General features: G+C 51.2%; 1 protein-coding gene across 1 annotated transcript; it reads left to right on the forward strand.

The window, feature by feature from the left end:
- Positions 1-829: 829 nt before the first annotated feature.
- On the forward strand, positions 830-15,333 carry Camkv (CaM kinase like vesicle associated). The gene is made up of 11 exons (XM_057768158.1): positions 830-1,014; positions 10,027-10,130; positions 10,245-10,376; positions 10,677-10,751; positions 10,967-11,105; positions 11,238-11,358; positions 11,510-11,585; positions 11,675-11,811; positions 11,973-12,051; positions 12,213-12,300; positions 12,576-15,333. The coding sequence occupies exons 2-11, from the start codon at positions 10,036-10,038 to the stop codon at positions 13,143-13,145; spliced, it is 1,512 nt and encodes a 503-aa protein (XP_057624141.1). The 5' UTR covers positions 830-1,014; positions 10,027-10,035; the 3' UTR covers positions 13,146-15,333.
- The last annotated feature ends 198 nt before the right edge of the window (positions 15,334-15,531 follow it).

The following is a 15,531-nucleotide window of genomic DNA, read 5'->3' on the forward strand; positions in this document are numbered from 1 at the left end:
CCCTCTTCTCATGATGGTTGGGCCAGGCAACTCGCTAGAAGGGCAAGATGGGATGAAGCCCAGATTCAGACAGTGAAAAACCTAAAATTGGCCTTTATTTATTGTCTCAGGATAGTCCTCAAGACTTGAAGGCAGTGGGATGGGCTTTGGGTCCATTTGCTTCCCTGACAAAGGACAGAAACATGTTTAAGGGCTTTATTCAAAACTCCTTTCTAGTAGTTCCAGGACCCCATATCCTAGATCACCTGGGTCACGATGCTTGGAATGTGTTAGGATTATTACAAAGAGAAGAAAGAAAACCCCATACTGCATCAGAGGAGGCTCACTGAGCCAGCCAACCTGGCTGGGAATTTAGTTGGGAAAGACTTTGGCCTTGCAGGAATTGGTGGTAGGATGATGGTCTGAGGTCCTCACTGTGGCATCTTGTCTATTCCCAAACTGACCACAATTACACCCCTGTATGTTTATTCCTAGCTAGGGGGTGCTCTAGGTTCTAAATAGGTCCAGCCCTTTGGATTAGGTTTGGGAAACAGGGCATGACCCTAGTCTCCTGGGTCTTCTAGTTGGGAGACATCTGTACAGCTCCAGAACTCAGGCTGGTCTCCAATCCTCCCCCCTCCCCCCCACATACTCCTTACTCTCTACTTTGGGACTGGGAAGGCCCCCTTCGCCTCCTGTTGCTGGGTTTAGAGTCCGATGGCCTAAGGGAGCCTTGCAGGTGTTCGCCAGCTCCGCTGCCAACCTGCATATGCCCTCCCTTAAGTGGGATTCCAGTCTCCGGGTCTGCCAGGGTGGGGGCGGGCCGGGTGAGGAGGCCCCGCCCCCAGCCCGCCCCCGGCCCGGGGTGCGAATCCGCTGCCAGAGAGCGACTGGCGATGCTGGAGGTTCTGGAGTCGAAGCGGCTGCAGCTGGCGCCGCGTCTGCCCCGCGTGCCCGGAGCGGATTCTGCCGGCCGCCCCCGGAGCCCTGCTGAGCCGGTTATCGCTTCCTCACTGTGACCGACCAGCGTTGCAGGTGCGGAGCAGGGAGGGCTGGGCCGGTGGGGAGGGCGCCTCCTGGATGCACGTTGTGGGGGTCATGAGAGATTGTTTCCGTGGCTAGAGAATCCCCGCGCAGGATGCGCGCGATCGCCGCGAGGACTCTGGGGGTCCCAGCAGGGGCACAGCGCGAGGTTTCTGCAGATGTGAGGTGGGGTGGCATGCGGGGCTGGGCTAAAGTTCCCCCCATTACCTTGGACGGCTTGGGAGGGTCCCAGAAAAAGCCTCTGCAGCTCCGAAATGTAAAAAAACATGAACCCTCGAAGATTCGTGGTTCCTCTTATAGGGGTAAGGTCCTGGGGCCGAGCAGTCCACCCTCGTTCCCAGAGCAGTCTCCAGCCCCTCCCAACTGTCCCTGGGGGGCCCCCTCCCTCCGTTTTGGCAGTCACTAATTTCCATGACAACGGAGAGTTCTTTATGGGCAACAATCCGGAGGGGGCTGGGCGGGGCTGTTGCGGGGCTGGGGGAGGAGGTTCTAAACCCGAGTATACCAATGCCCCCCAACCAAGTTCAGGCTTCTGAGCCTTATCTTGAGGGTCATTTGAGGGGTGGGGGGCGGTGCATGGACACACGTGCGAGGTAGGGGTGCGGGGCTCACATGTTCCTGCTGGGAGGTGCGGGGCTTGGTGCTCACACGTGTGCCTCCCGCATGTGTGTTGCTGTGCCAGCGGGGGCGAGCCAGCAGCACTGGGGAAGGGGGTCAGGGTGGTACCACGGTGAAGAGCAGGGACCCTGGCTGGGACAGCAGGGGACAATTGAAACATTGGCTTCTGTCTTCTTCAGCTTGTATTGCCTGACCGGAGACCCTGGACTCTTGAGCCCCAGCCCCACAAAAGGGCTGGCAACTGCTTCCCGACCCCAAACCTGCTCTAGCAGGTTCCTGCCTAGAGAACAGGGCCCCTCCTTGTCACCAAAAGCGCCTATTTAGTCTGTACTACACTAGATCTTCTGTACACCACCCCCAAAACCAGGCTTATCTTCGGAGGGCCCCCAGGACCACCTTTGCAGACCTAGGCTGGCTTCCCCTCCCCCTCCGAGTTGATTCCAGGCAGATCCAGTGACTTCTGGGCCTCAGTTTCCTCAGCTTGGAAATTAGTATCTCCATTCCTTTCAGAGCCAGGATGGGACAGGGGTCTCCCTTTCTTTCCTCTTGTAGTGTGGATCCCCAGGTGCCCTACCTGGCTTTGTACATAATCTACTGCAGGCCTTCCTCAGTGTCTGTATTCTGGGAGGGGGTGGCACCAGTTAATAGGCTGGTGTCAGGCCTCTGCTCTGAGGGAAGACCACGGAACCTATGGTCTCTGTTCAGGGAAACTGAGACATGGGGCGTATTGGTGTGCACTTGTTATCCTGTGTATGGCTTGCTTACCATGCTGTTTTTGGTGCTGCTTTTGGCCCTCCTGAGAAGATCTGCCCAAGACTGATGACAGGATGAAGCTGAGCCACAAGAAGGGCCCTGGGGACCCAAGACCTGGAGAGTTCAGCTGATTGGGGTAGAGATTGCTGGGGACCCTGGGAAAAGCTAGGCCCTCTGAGAGGGAGGCTCGCAAAGGGAAGGAGTGAGGTTTCTGGACTTAATAGCTGTCCCTCCTATGTTTGTATCTTCAACTTTTGGGCCTCTCTTGCCTGCTTCTATAACACAGGGCAAAGGGCTGTGGAACTGTCCTGCTGGGGAACTGCAACAGCTGGCTTCTTCCCCACCAAGAGGCTCCTAGAAGCTGACCTCTTTTTCCTGTGCCTCCCACGCCGAGTTCAGTGTATGTCTTGGGGATGCTGAAGTCTTGAAAGCTAAATGCCAAGGGTAGCTCCTGGCCCAGGGGATCAGAGCACATGGCCATGGAGGTTTTAGGCTGCTGCTGGGCACTCCGAGTCCTCCTCAGAACCTTCTGCTTGCTTCTGTCTTGTATCTGTGTCCCTTTTATACTCTGCCGCCTCCTTCTCCTCTTTCCAATAGAGTCTCCCTTTGTCTCTCTGTGCCTCTGCCTCTCTTTCTTTACTGAAGTCTCTCTTATGGAAACCAGGATCACAGAGGCCTTGGGGAAGGAGTCAGGCCAAATGTCAGTTTGGGAAGAGGGACCCTCACTAATACCTATCTCTTCCTCCTCCCCTTGGTTTAAAACTTCCATCACCATAGCAACCCTTTACTCCAGTGCCTTCCTCTGCAGATCCTCTCCTCCAACCAAAGGCATGCAGGGCCTCCAGCGGCTTCAAAGACTGGGACCCCAGGTTCTAAGGCCACTGACAATTGGTTCTTGGATTTGCCTGTATGTGGAGAACTGACTGTTCTGAAAATAGCAATGAACTACATGCTCGCTCCAAAGACTAGGGGGGTGGGGCAGGGGTGAGTAGGGGCTCCTTTGTACTCCTGACACAGGTAGAAAGAGTCAGCACTAGGAAAATTCATGGTTGTTTAGCTTGTCGTCGTCCCCTCCCCCCACCCCAGGACTGACTCAAAACACTCAGAGAGTGGGCTTGAAGCTTGTCCTGTCTCTTGACACCACATACACTGGAAGGAGGCTGGACTTGTGTCTGAGACTTCAGCTTTGAGCTAGACAGGATTTGGGCTGGGGCATGTCCATTTGCAATAGGAAACTCAGTCCTAATCTCCGAGAGAGGAGAGGAAGGGAGGGAAAGAAAGAAGGGTGCCTGCAGGCTGGTGTTCACAGCTGCCACTAAATTGGGAGGTGTTGCCTACAGTCAGGAGTCAGCGGGAAGCCTCCTGGGCCCTTCCTGGCCTCTCTAGATTTACTGCAAGCAGGAAATTTCATTTATGGATTTTAAAGGTGAGACCTGAAGCAAACTGACCCCTACTTTCCATGGAGGAAGCCCCGATGTGTGGGGTCTTTTGACCTCTGTTTCAGTTGGATTTCACCCTGTCTCAAATTTGCCTAAAGATCCAGTAGGGCTCCTAGGGACACTTTATTACTAGGGCACCAAATAGACAAAGGCTCAGTGAATCACTGAGCCCAGTAGCCAAGCTCCAGTAACGAACGGGAGGTTGAGCTCTGCAGTTTGCAGAGCCCGCTGGTGCGGAGGACAGTGGTGGTGTAGTTCTGCACGGCTCTCATGCTCCCTTTGGGCAGCCCCAGGTATGCGCTGTTTATTTCCTTGGCAGAGAGAAAAAGGAATTCTGTCTGCCGGATAATGGCTGCAGTGGGGCTCCTGTGCCCTGCCTGGGCCAATGTGGGCCTGACCAGGTTCTGAGTTGTTGGGAAGAAAACAACTTTTGTCGGCTGTTGATTTGGGGCCATGAGGACGAGAAATACCACTCTCTTTCTGCTTGGCCTCCCACCTTCTTCAAGCTGTCTCTAACCCACTCTTAGAGTTTTGGGGCCAGAGTCCCTCTGTTGCTGAGAGGTACCAAGGGGCTTGTTGTACACAGCCTACAGCCTCTCTGGGGCAGCAGCAGATGGTGGAATAAGTGGGGGTGGCGGGTCCTGATTGGAAACATGGTTCCCCTTTCTTTTCCCTTCACCCTGAAAGATCTAGGTGTATAAGTGAATTCTGTTAGAATGTTGGGGAGGGAGTAATAATTGGGTGACGTCTGGGTGGCCAAGGTAGAGGGGAGCCGTGGTGAAGTAGATCTGTCCCTGTCCCCATCATTGCAACCTGTGGAACATGGTGGTAGGCTGACAACACTGTGAGCTTTCCATGGGAGAGACAGACCCCAAGACCAGCCCAGGTCCCGTGGACATGAATGCATATGTAGAGCCAAAAGCTGGCACCAGAATCAGGGACAGGCATACACAAAACCTCCCACCTACACCACCTTGGCAGAGGCAAGATGGATGTTGGAATAGGGAGGGAGGTGGAGCTTGGAAAAGGTATCTCAGAAAAGGGCCTTTTGCATTGGGCCTTGGAGCATCAGGATTGTTTCAGACAACTTGTTACATGGACAACTTTATGATGTCAGAATTTGTACTGGAAGAACATTCTGCTCTGGTCTTGGTTCCTTGCCCGTGTGGAGGCTGCTCCACAGGGCAGCCAAAGTAGGTAGCGCTCTTAACAATGCCTACACTTCCTGCCACTGAGCAGACACACTTGAGCTGGCGAATCCACCTGTTGTTGGACATTCAGGTAGTTGCTGATTCCTTTTTAATGTTATAAATAACTCTGCGGTGACAAATGGGATTCCCATGGGAGTCTTTGGGGGGAAGGGAACAGAAGAACAAAACAACAGAATTAAGAATGATCCCTGCCCAGTCCTTCTGGGAGACCTGTAAGCCAAGGTGACATCGTCCTGCCCAGTGAATGATCCTCAGATTCCATCCTGGGAGGGTAACTGCTCCCCCTCAAAAGAAAAAATAAATAAAAAGCCCTTAGTGTACACGAGGACTGATGCAGGCCTCTTCCTTCAGATGTCACCGTGTGGAGGTGGGCGGCTGGCAGAGGTGCTAGCTGAGCCCCTGCTCCCCGCTGCAAGAATTTCAGCCACACCTATGCAGGTGCAGGGGCAGGATTTTAGACATAGTGGCAAAGACATACCGCCGATATCTTCAAAGTGCCTCCTCTGCCTCTGTGGTATTTTGCTGATGGCTTGAGTCCTGGCTTGAATCACACTGATGAAATGCATTTGTATTCCCCAAGCTCAAGCAATGCGGATGAAGAAGTTACAGAATTTGATCCCTAATGCAGAGGACACATTTGAGGGAGGACCTCCAGGGAGGGTTGTGACCCCTGGGAATTGTGTAGCTGGCCTCTGCTTGGAAGAAAGCGATTGGCAGCCAGGATTGTCCATAGGTCTTGTCTAGAGTCTGACTTTTGGTCCCAGCTGGCAGAGTCCTCCTTGCTAAGGGATACTGACACTGTGTCTTCAAATAGGGGGATCTTTAGGTGCTCAAGGCCCTATATCAAGCAGTTTATGGAGGCAGAGGCAGCAGAGCAGTTTCAGTGAGGCTTCAGTGTAGAGCTCAGTGTAGCTACAGGCTGGCACTAAAACTAAACAGACTTTTTGGAAGTCAACTCGGGGGTTAGATCTATAAAGGTAGACACTGCCATCTCCCTCAAAACAAGGGCAGCGGGTGCTTTTTCCTTTGGATGCTGGGGCCAGCCATTCAGCACTGCAATTTAGAATTGAACTGTAACTGGCAGTGGAGGCAGGGCACGGTGCTCCAGGTGCAGAGTTCCTGGAGCCTACTGAGCCAGCAATAACTGGACTGAGCCTCACACCTGGTCCCCTGTGTACTCCTGCAGTAGTTTAGCGCTAGGCAGGCTTGTCTTGCCTTTCCATAGCATCACCCTTGCATGCTTCCTGGCAAAGCATTTTCTCCACCATAGAACTCCTCCCTCTAGATACACCCCAAGCATGTCTGAATTCAATATTTACTAAATCCATCAAAGAAATTATGATAAAAATTCTAAAGGAAAATTAATGAACAACATCAGAGATGGTGGCTCATGCCTATAACCCTAGGACTCAGGAATAGAGATAGAAAGACTAGGAGTCCAAGGCTAGCCTCTGCTATATAGCGAGTTTGAGCCCTATTTGAATTACATGAGAACCTGTCTCAAAAAAAAAATTAATAAGAAAAAAATACAAATTTGCACCTTCAACATTCACTTTTTTGCACTAAAGAGAATCCCTATTTCCTTTTATGTCCTAGAAAAGTATGCCCCCACACCCAACCCCAACAAATATTTATTTTCCTGTATGTGTGAGCACTCATGTCTGTGGCTACTCAGGAACCAGAAGAGAAGCATCAAATGTTCTCTATCACTCTCCACCTATTCCTTTGAGACAAGGTCTCTCCCTGAACCTGGGGTTTGCATTTTCTTGGGCTAAGTTAGAAGTCACAAACCCCAGAAGTCCTCTTTTTCCACCCTTGGAGCTGGGGTATCAAGATATTCAAGAGACCTGACTTAGCCGGGCAGTGGTGGCGCACGCCTTTAATCTCAGCACTCGGGAGGCAGAGGCAGGCGGATCTCTGTGAGTTCGAGACCAGCCTGGTCTACAAGAGCTAGTTCCAGGACAGGCTCCAAAACCACAGAGAAACCCTGTCTCGAAAAACCAAAAAAAAAAAAAAAAAAAAAAAAGAGAGAGAGAGAGACCTGACTTGTGTGGGTGCTAGGATTCAAACTCTGGCCCTCATAACTGTGCAACAAGCTCTCTTAACTCCTGAACCATCTCTCCAGATCCGGGCGAGTACATTTTTACCAAGATACAAAGTACATTCAGGTTGAGCAACAGGTCTTCCAGAAGTTCCTAGGTGCCCTAATGCAGGCAGCCTGTTCCTTAGGAGGAATCAGTGTGTGACTCCCAGAACTTATTTTCTGTACAGTGTTACTTCTGAGTTGGAATCCGCAGCAGCATGGTGAGTTCTGCCTGTTTTGAGCTCTCTCAGTAGACGCACATTACATGCATTCTTTCCTGCTTCTATCAACACTGTTTTTGCACGGTAGGCTATTTGGCTGAGAAGAACCATAGCTCCTCCATTTCCTATGCAGCATAACATTCTATTATATGACTATGCCACAATACACCCTGCTGCTGGTGGATATTTGGGCTCTTTCCAGCTTGTAGCAATTATGGATATGGCAATTATGAGCATTCTTACACAAGTGTCCCGAGGCATAAATGTATGCCTGCCTCTCTCCCTTCCGCCCTCTCTTTGACAGGATCTCCCTATGTAGCCCAGGTTGGCCTGGATCTCCTACGGCACAGTTGGCTCAAATGTATGCATTTCAGTGGAACAAATATTTAAAGTACATAGTGTGGGCTTGAGAAATTGTGCAGTGGTTAAAAAGCACAGGCTGCTCTTCCAGAAGGCCTGGGTTCAGTTCCCAGCACCCACACAACAGCTCATAACTGTCTATAACTCCTCTTCCAGGGGATCCAACCCCCTCTTCTGGCCTCCATAAGCACTAGGCTCACATATTGTGCACAGGCATACATGAAGGCCAAATAACCATACACATAAAAATAAATGATCATGAAAAGAAAAGAAGCTCATAGAGTATATGTGTCTGACAAAAACTGGGCCTGTCCTGCCCTTTATGATAAAGTCTCCTGTAGCCTATGCTGCCCTTGAACTCATCAAGTAGCTGAGGCTCCCTTGAACTCCTTGATCTCCTGCCTCTACCTCCTAAGTGCTAGGATTTCAAGTGTGCACCGAACCTGTCTCCCAGCTTTTTCAAAGGGGAAGTGCCCTCTTTCAACCGTGTTCATTTTGTCCACAGCTTCACCAACATTTGGCATCTCTAGACCACCAGAGATAAATAAGTATAGTATGGGGGAAGCTCAGCCCTAGACAAAGAACTACAGACTACTAAGAGTTGCTGAGAGTAGAAGGATAGTCTTCCCCACGGAAGAGCACGCCAGTTGATTATCCAATACCAAATGGTCATCCCTGAAATTGTACATTCAAATAACAGTATATGGGGGCTGGAGAGATGACTCAGAGATTAAGAGCACTGCCTGCTTTTCCAGAGGTCCTGAGTTCAATTCCAGCAACCACATGGTGGCTCACAGTCATCTATAATGAAATCTGGTTCCCTCTTCTGGCATGCAAGCATACATGGAAAGAATGTTGTATCATGGAAGGAATGTTGTATACATAATAAATAAATAAATAAATCTTAAAAAAAATAATAGTATATGGTCCTAGCAGGTTATATAATCAGAAACACACACACACACACCCCACAACAACTAAAGAAAAAGAGGCCATGCATTTGATTAGAGCAAGAGGGAAGAATGGGAAGGGGGAAATGATAATTATATTATAATCTTAAAACAATTTTCCAGCACTCAAAAGACAAAGGCAGGCTGAGACCAACCTGATCTATAGAGTGAGTTCCAGGACAGTCAGGGCTGTTACACAGAGAAACCCTGTCTTGAAAAACAAAACAGAACAAAAATTTTTGTGCGTGGAATTTTAAAGATTTTATTTATTTATTGTTTTTTCAAGATTTTCTCTATGTAACAGCTCTGGCTGTTATGGAACTCACTCTGCAGACCAAGATGGCCTTGAACTCACAGATCTGCCTGCCTCTGCCTCCCAAGTGCTGGGGTTAAAGGTGTGCACCGCCACTGCCTGGCTTCATTTCTTTTTTGAAATGGGGTTTCGCACTGTGAGCCAGGCTGGCCTCATCACACTATAGCCCAGGCTGGCCTCAGACTAATCCTCATGCATCCATTTTCCGAGTGCCAGAATAGCGAATTGAGTCATTATACCTGACTTTAAAGAAATTGTGCGTTTGTTGTTTGTTTTAAAATTACACTTATTAGCAGGGCGGTGGTGGCGCACGCCTTTAATCCCAGCACTCGGGAGGCAGAGGCAGGCGGATCTCTGTGAGTTCGAGGCCAGCCTGGTCTACAAGAGCTAGTTCCAGGACAGGCACCAAAGCTACAGAGAAACCCTGTCTCAAAAAACCAAAAAAAAAAAAAAAAAATTACACTTATTTATTTTGGGGGGACAGTATAGTATGTGCATGGAGGTCAGAGGGCAATTTGTACAAGTTTGTTCTCTCCTTCTATCATCTGAGTCCCAGAGATCAAACTCAGGTTTGGAGGTAAATGCCAGTACTGGTGAGCCATCTAGCTAACCCTAAAGAAATTGATGGTTTAATCCCATTGCTGGAGAATTGGAGTCAGGAGGATTCCAGCAAGTTCCAGACCAACTTGATCTACATGTTGAGTCCAGGGCAGCTAGGGCTATATAGTGAGACCCTGTCTCAAAAATCAGAACTAAATAAGTAAACAAATTGCTCTGTATGTCTTTTCAGCTATATATAATGAAAAACTATTTCCTAATATGTCAATTTAGTAAGGTTTTGCTTAGTTGGAGCTGTTGCATTTCAGGCAGCCAGACTGAGTGGTTGTAGTATGTCCTGAAAAAGCAAAGTAGATGCGTGTTTGCCTACTTTGCCCTTCGCTTGACCTGAGCTGGGCTGGGGTTTCCCAAAAGCAGATTTAATGTTGTTGGAGGTGGGGCACTGGGGGATAGAAAATGATGCAGCTGAGCCAGACCCCATCCTGCTTGCATCTTAGAGCCTAGCAATGCCTTTTGGGTGCGTGACTCTGGGTGACAAGAAGAACTACAACCAGCCGTCGGAGGTGACTGACAGATATGATTTGGGACAGGTCATCAAGACGTGAGTATTGGGTATATTGAGCAATGATGGGTGAATTGACCAGAATTGGGGAAGAGGGAGTGGAGTGTCCCCTGTCCCAAGGCTTAGGATAAGCAGAGTGCCTGCTGACTTCAGTGAGGAGTTCTGTGAAATCTTCCGGGCCAAGGACAAGACAACAGGCAAGCTGCATACCTGCAAGAAGTTTCAGAAGCGGGATGGCCGCAAGGTGCGGAAGGCGGCCAAGAATGAGATTGGCATCCTCAAGATGTGAGTGTGAGGACTGATGGGAGATAGCAGGGAAGGGCTTAAAGGGCAGGGGCCCTCAGGAAGTACCAGTTAGTACCACTGTAGGAACGAGAGCTTCTTAGCCTCGCCTCGCCCTGACTACTGACTCCTCCCACTTAGTCTTGTTATTACCACCCAATGTAGGAACCAGAGCTTTTCTTGGGTTCGCCCCGCCCTGACTACTGATTCCTCCTACTTAGTCTGTTAGAACCACCCACCGTAGGGATCAGAGCTTCTCTTGGGTTCGCCCTGCCCCATACTGACTCCTCTCACTCTTACTAGGGTGAAGCACCCTAACATCCTGCAACTGGTAGATGTGTTTGTGACCCGCAAGGAATACTTCATCTTCCTGGAGCTGTGAGTACAATTCTGGGGTTCCAGGATCTTCCAGCCCCTATGGCCTTTTCTTTTTCCTCCCTTTATAACTAAAGAAACCCACTTTTGAAACCCTAGTGGTCCCAAAGCCCTGGGTCCTGCCCAGCCAAATGCCTGGTACAAGTCAGGCTTCCCAAATGCTCCTGCCCTACCCCCCGATCCTGCCCACGCCGGGCTCAGGGGCTGGTGTCCCTCAGGGCCACGGGGAGGGAGGTGTTTGACTGGATCCTGGACCAGGGCTACTACTCGGAGCGAGACACGAGCAACGTGGTGCGGCAGGTCTTGGAGGCTGTGGCCTACTTGCACTCGCTCAAGATTGTGCATAGGAACCTCAAGGTAAGGCCAGAGCCAGAGTGACTGGATTGCTTGGTAACTGGGAATGGAGTGAGTGCCACACTGGGCTCTTGTCCAGCTTCTGAGGCCCTCATGATAACCTCTGCCCTCGCTCCACCATTCTCTTCTGGACAGCTGGAAAACCTAGTGTACTACAACAGGCTGAAGAACTCAAAGATTGTCATCAGTGACTTCCACCTGGCTAAGCTAGAGAATGGCCTCATCAAGGAGCCCTGTGGGACCCCGGAGTATCTGGGCAAGGAGGGATGGGACAGGGGATGGTGGAGGGACAGCCTTCAGGGAGAGACTTTGGGATAGGGAGAAGTCTCTGGCCCTGGAAGTGGGGATGGATGGTACAATACCTGGTTGACCTGACGCTAACCAGATCTACACTTTCCTTTCTTTAGCGCCAGAAGTGGTAGGAAGGCAGCGGTATGGACGCCCTGTGGACTGTTGGGCCATTGGTGTCATCATGTATATCCTGTGAGTGAAAAGGCACATATCTGGACTTGCAGCCAGGTGGGCTGGGTGGTTGTGTCTGTGGCCTCCCTAGGTGACCTTGCTCTATGTAGCCTTTCAGGCAACCCACCCTTCTATGAGGAGGTAGAGGAAGATGACTATGAGAACCACGACAAGAATCTCTTCCGCAAGATCCTGGCTGGTGACTATGAGTTTGACTCTCCATACTGGGACGATATTTCTCAGGCAGGTGAGGAGATGGCCAGCATGTGGGCAGAGCAGAGGGCAGTAAGGAGGGAGGCGCTGCTCTCAGCTTCTGCTGGATTCTACTCCTGCTCCCCAGCCCATCCATCACAGCTAGACAATGAGATGGGGCGCCCATGCCTAGCCCATCCCTGGCTTTGTCCCCAGCCAAAGACCTGGTCACAAGGCTGATGGAGGTGGAGCAAGACCAGCGGATCACTGCAGAAGAGGCCATCTCCCACGAATGGTGAGCAGGGCCCCATGGAGAATGGGAGTTGAGGCTAAGTTCTGGTTGCCCTCTGAACTTCTTACACCAGGAGTCCTTATCCTTGAGGCGCAGAGGGAAGGGCTGTGTCGTCTCCATGAAAGCACAGAGCGTCCTATCTGCGGCACTTGCCTCCTTTCTAGGATTTCTGGTAACGCCGCTTCTGATAAGAACATCAAGGATGGTGTCTGTGCCCAGATTGAAAAGAACTTTGCCAGAGCCAAGTGGAAGGTAGGGTTTGGCTCGCTTTCTTCTTGGCCCAATTCCAAGTGCTTCTTCTTGCACCCACAGTTTCTTGCTGCCGCTGCACCTCTTCAGCTGAACACAAATTTTTCTCAGGCTATCATATGTGGCTTCTAGCTTCTGCTATTATCTTAACTTGAAGTACTGCGCAGCTGGGTGGCCAGAGGCAACTGGGGTACTATGGAAGGGGATGGGTTAGCTGTTTTGAAGGAGTAGATCCGGCAAACCTCACCACGAGCTTTTCTTCACTGTCCTCCTTGCAGAAGGCTGTCCGAGTGACCACTCTCATGAAACGGCTCCGGGCACCAGAGCAGTCTGGCACAGCTGCAGCCCAGTCTGCTTCAGACACTGCCACTCCTGGGGCTGCTGGTGGGGCCTTTGCAGCAGCTGCAGCTGCAGCTACTGGGGGTAGTGCTCCTGCAGCCACAGAGGGTGATGCCGGGGCTGCTGCCAAGAGTGATAATATAGCCTCTGCAGATCGTAGTGCTACCCCAGCCACAGATGGCAGCGCTACTCCAGCCACAGATGGCAGCGTCACCCCAGCCACTGATGGGAGCATCACCCCAGCCACTGACGGAAGTGTCACTCCAGCTACTGACAGGAGTGCTACACCAGCTACCGACGGGAGAGCTACACCAGCTACAGAAGAGAGCACAGTGCCCGCCACCCAAAGCGGGGCCGGGCCAGCTGCAAAAGCAGCTCCCACCCCTGAACCGGCTGTGGCCCAGCCGGACAGCACAGCTCTAGAGGGTGCCACAGGCCAGGCTCCTCCCTCTAGTAAAGAAGAGGCTACTGGCTGTGCCCAGGAGTCTCAGAGGGAGAAGACGAGCTGAATGGGCAGCCTGTTGGGGGCTCTGAGGGATGGGAAATAGGGTGGGAGTGTGGATGATGGGCTTCTCATTGTATATAGAGTCACTGGCATGATGCCCTAGCTCCCCCAAGCTCCTTCATCCCAGTGGGGCATGCCTGGGGGCCATGGGAGAGCAGTCTTGTCTCCTATGTGGATGTGCGTGAGTGGTGGGCAGGCCAGAGGCAGGGCCAGCCCTAGCCCCTGCATGGATTCCTTGTGGCTTTCCTGTCTTTCGCTAGCTTCACCAGTTTCTGTTCCTTGTGGGATGCTGCTCTAGGGAAGAAACTCAGGGGGTCCTTGCTCTCCTTCTCCTTCCTTCCTGCCTCATCATTTCCCCAGGCAGGCCCTGCAAGTCTCGTACTTTCCCAGGCCCTAAATTGGGTGGCCTTGCCCTGAGAGCTGGTCCTCCAGCGAGGCCCTATCAGCAGTGTTAGGCTCCTGCACATGAAGGTGTGTATCTGTGGAGTGTGAGCTGCTCTAGGGGTAGACACTGGCTGCTCGAGAGGACTCAGAAATCTAGGGCAGTGTGCTTTAAGTCAAGTCTGGTCACATGGTTGGGGGCACTGCATGTTAGCTATGGGGATCCTCAGATGTGGGAGAGAGAATGGGTAGAAAGATAGAAGCTTCCATCTTTTCCCCTGGGTAGGCCCTCTGAAGATCCTTGTGTTATTTCTTGCTTTCCTTTGTCCTGTAATGGGTTGCTCTGTATCCTGATTCTTACGAAATTCTAAAGGAAGGGAGAAACAGGATGCAGCGATGAGACCTGGGAGAACAGTGTAGGGCCAGCACCAGGGCCCCAACCTAGCTGGGTTCTTCCTCTGAGTGGGATAGGGAGGGCTGGTCTTCCTAGATGCCACTACCCCTATGGTCTTCCTAGATGCCACTACCACAGGAAGAGATCTTACCTGTGGCCACCTCAAGCAGGCTCAGACCATAAATCCTCTTCCTCCCAGGGAGGCATGGCAGTACCTCATAGGCTGCTTGCGAGTTTGCTCTTTACAGCGGCAGATTTTCTGCTCTGTGTTCAGCAACGTGGAGAGGATTTTCCTCTATTTCTGCTATGACGGGCTGAAATATCACTCAGCCATGTTAAGTTGCTCTTGCTGGGATGAGGAAGTAGAATAAGATTTCCCGGTCCTGGAGGATGCTCTTGGCAGGTGCCCTTGGTTCAACCCTATCACAGCCTGAACAGGCAGCCACGCTGGTCCTTGCCTTAGCTCGGCACTCCATGGTGGTCCTGCCCTTCTCCCTGCATGCCTGTGGGTCTGCTCTGGTATGTGAAGGTTGGTGGGCTGTGTGCCTACTGAACCTGGCAAATAAACGTCACCCTGCAAAGCCTCTGGCCACCCTCTTGCCTTTGCTTCCTCTGTCCCATGGGAGGCAGTGGGGGAGGGAAGAGGCTGATGCTCAGTGCATTGCTTGGGGTGAAAGTGTAGGTCACCCGTTCCATTGAGTACTTGGGTGGTGTTGCTGGGGATCCTCTGGACTCTAGAGAACCATGTGAGTGATGTATTTCAGCCAAGAACTATCCCTGAGTGAGCGCCTGAAGGGCTGATGCTTTTCCAACTCTTTTTTTTTTTTTTTTTTTTTTTTTTTTTTTCGAGACAGGGTTTCTCTGTAGCTTTGGTGCCCGTCCCGGAACTAGCTCTTGTAGACCAGGCTGGCCTCGAACTCACAGAGATCCGCCTGCCTCTGCCTCCCGAGTGCTGGGATTAAAGGCGTGCGCCACCACCGCCCGGCTTTTCCAACTCTTGTGGACCAAGGAGCCTTTGTCTTAACTTGGACATAGAGATGGGATCCACCCAGGACCAACCGTTACAGGGAGAGACCTTGCTCGTGGCCAGGGTGGGCCTCTTTGGGCTGGGGAGAGGGTGGGATTGCACAAAAGTTCTGTGCTGTATGTTGATGCCTACTTCCTGTGAATACCTATGCTTTCCACTTAGACCAAAAAGATTTCACTCTGTCTTCCCCTGCTGGAGCAGACTGCTTTATAATATGGAGTCATGTATGTTTCTTCTGGGGGAGTAATACTGCTAACTATATCATTAGAATCCCTACGGAGACTTGCTTCAGCTCAGATGGGCTTTGCTGAACTCACCTGGGTTGCTTTCTCAGGGAGGACCTTAAATTATCTGATGTGGGAATAATAAAGAGGGTTTGTTATTTCCTGGTCTTTGAAGCATCTGTGCCTCCAAAAATCATTATCCTACAGTCCCAGGCATGAGGAATCCTGGGAGATAAGAGCTAAGTTACTGGCCCTAGTATCTACCTGATTTCAAGGGCTGTTGGGTCATGTCTGAATAAAGGCAAGGCTAGTGTAGTTTAATGTTTTCATCTTTCCAAGACCGTTCATAAGAGAAGGCTGAGAA

This window comes from Chionomys nivalis, chromosome 4, assembly GCF_950005125.1.
Source record: "Chionomys nivalis chromosome 4, mChiNiv1.1, whole genome shotgun sequence".
Taxonomy (NCBI): Eukaryota; Metazoa; Chordata; class Mammalia; order Rodentia; family Cricetidae; genus Chionomys; species Chionomys nivalis.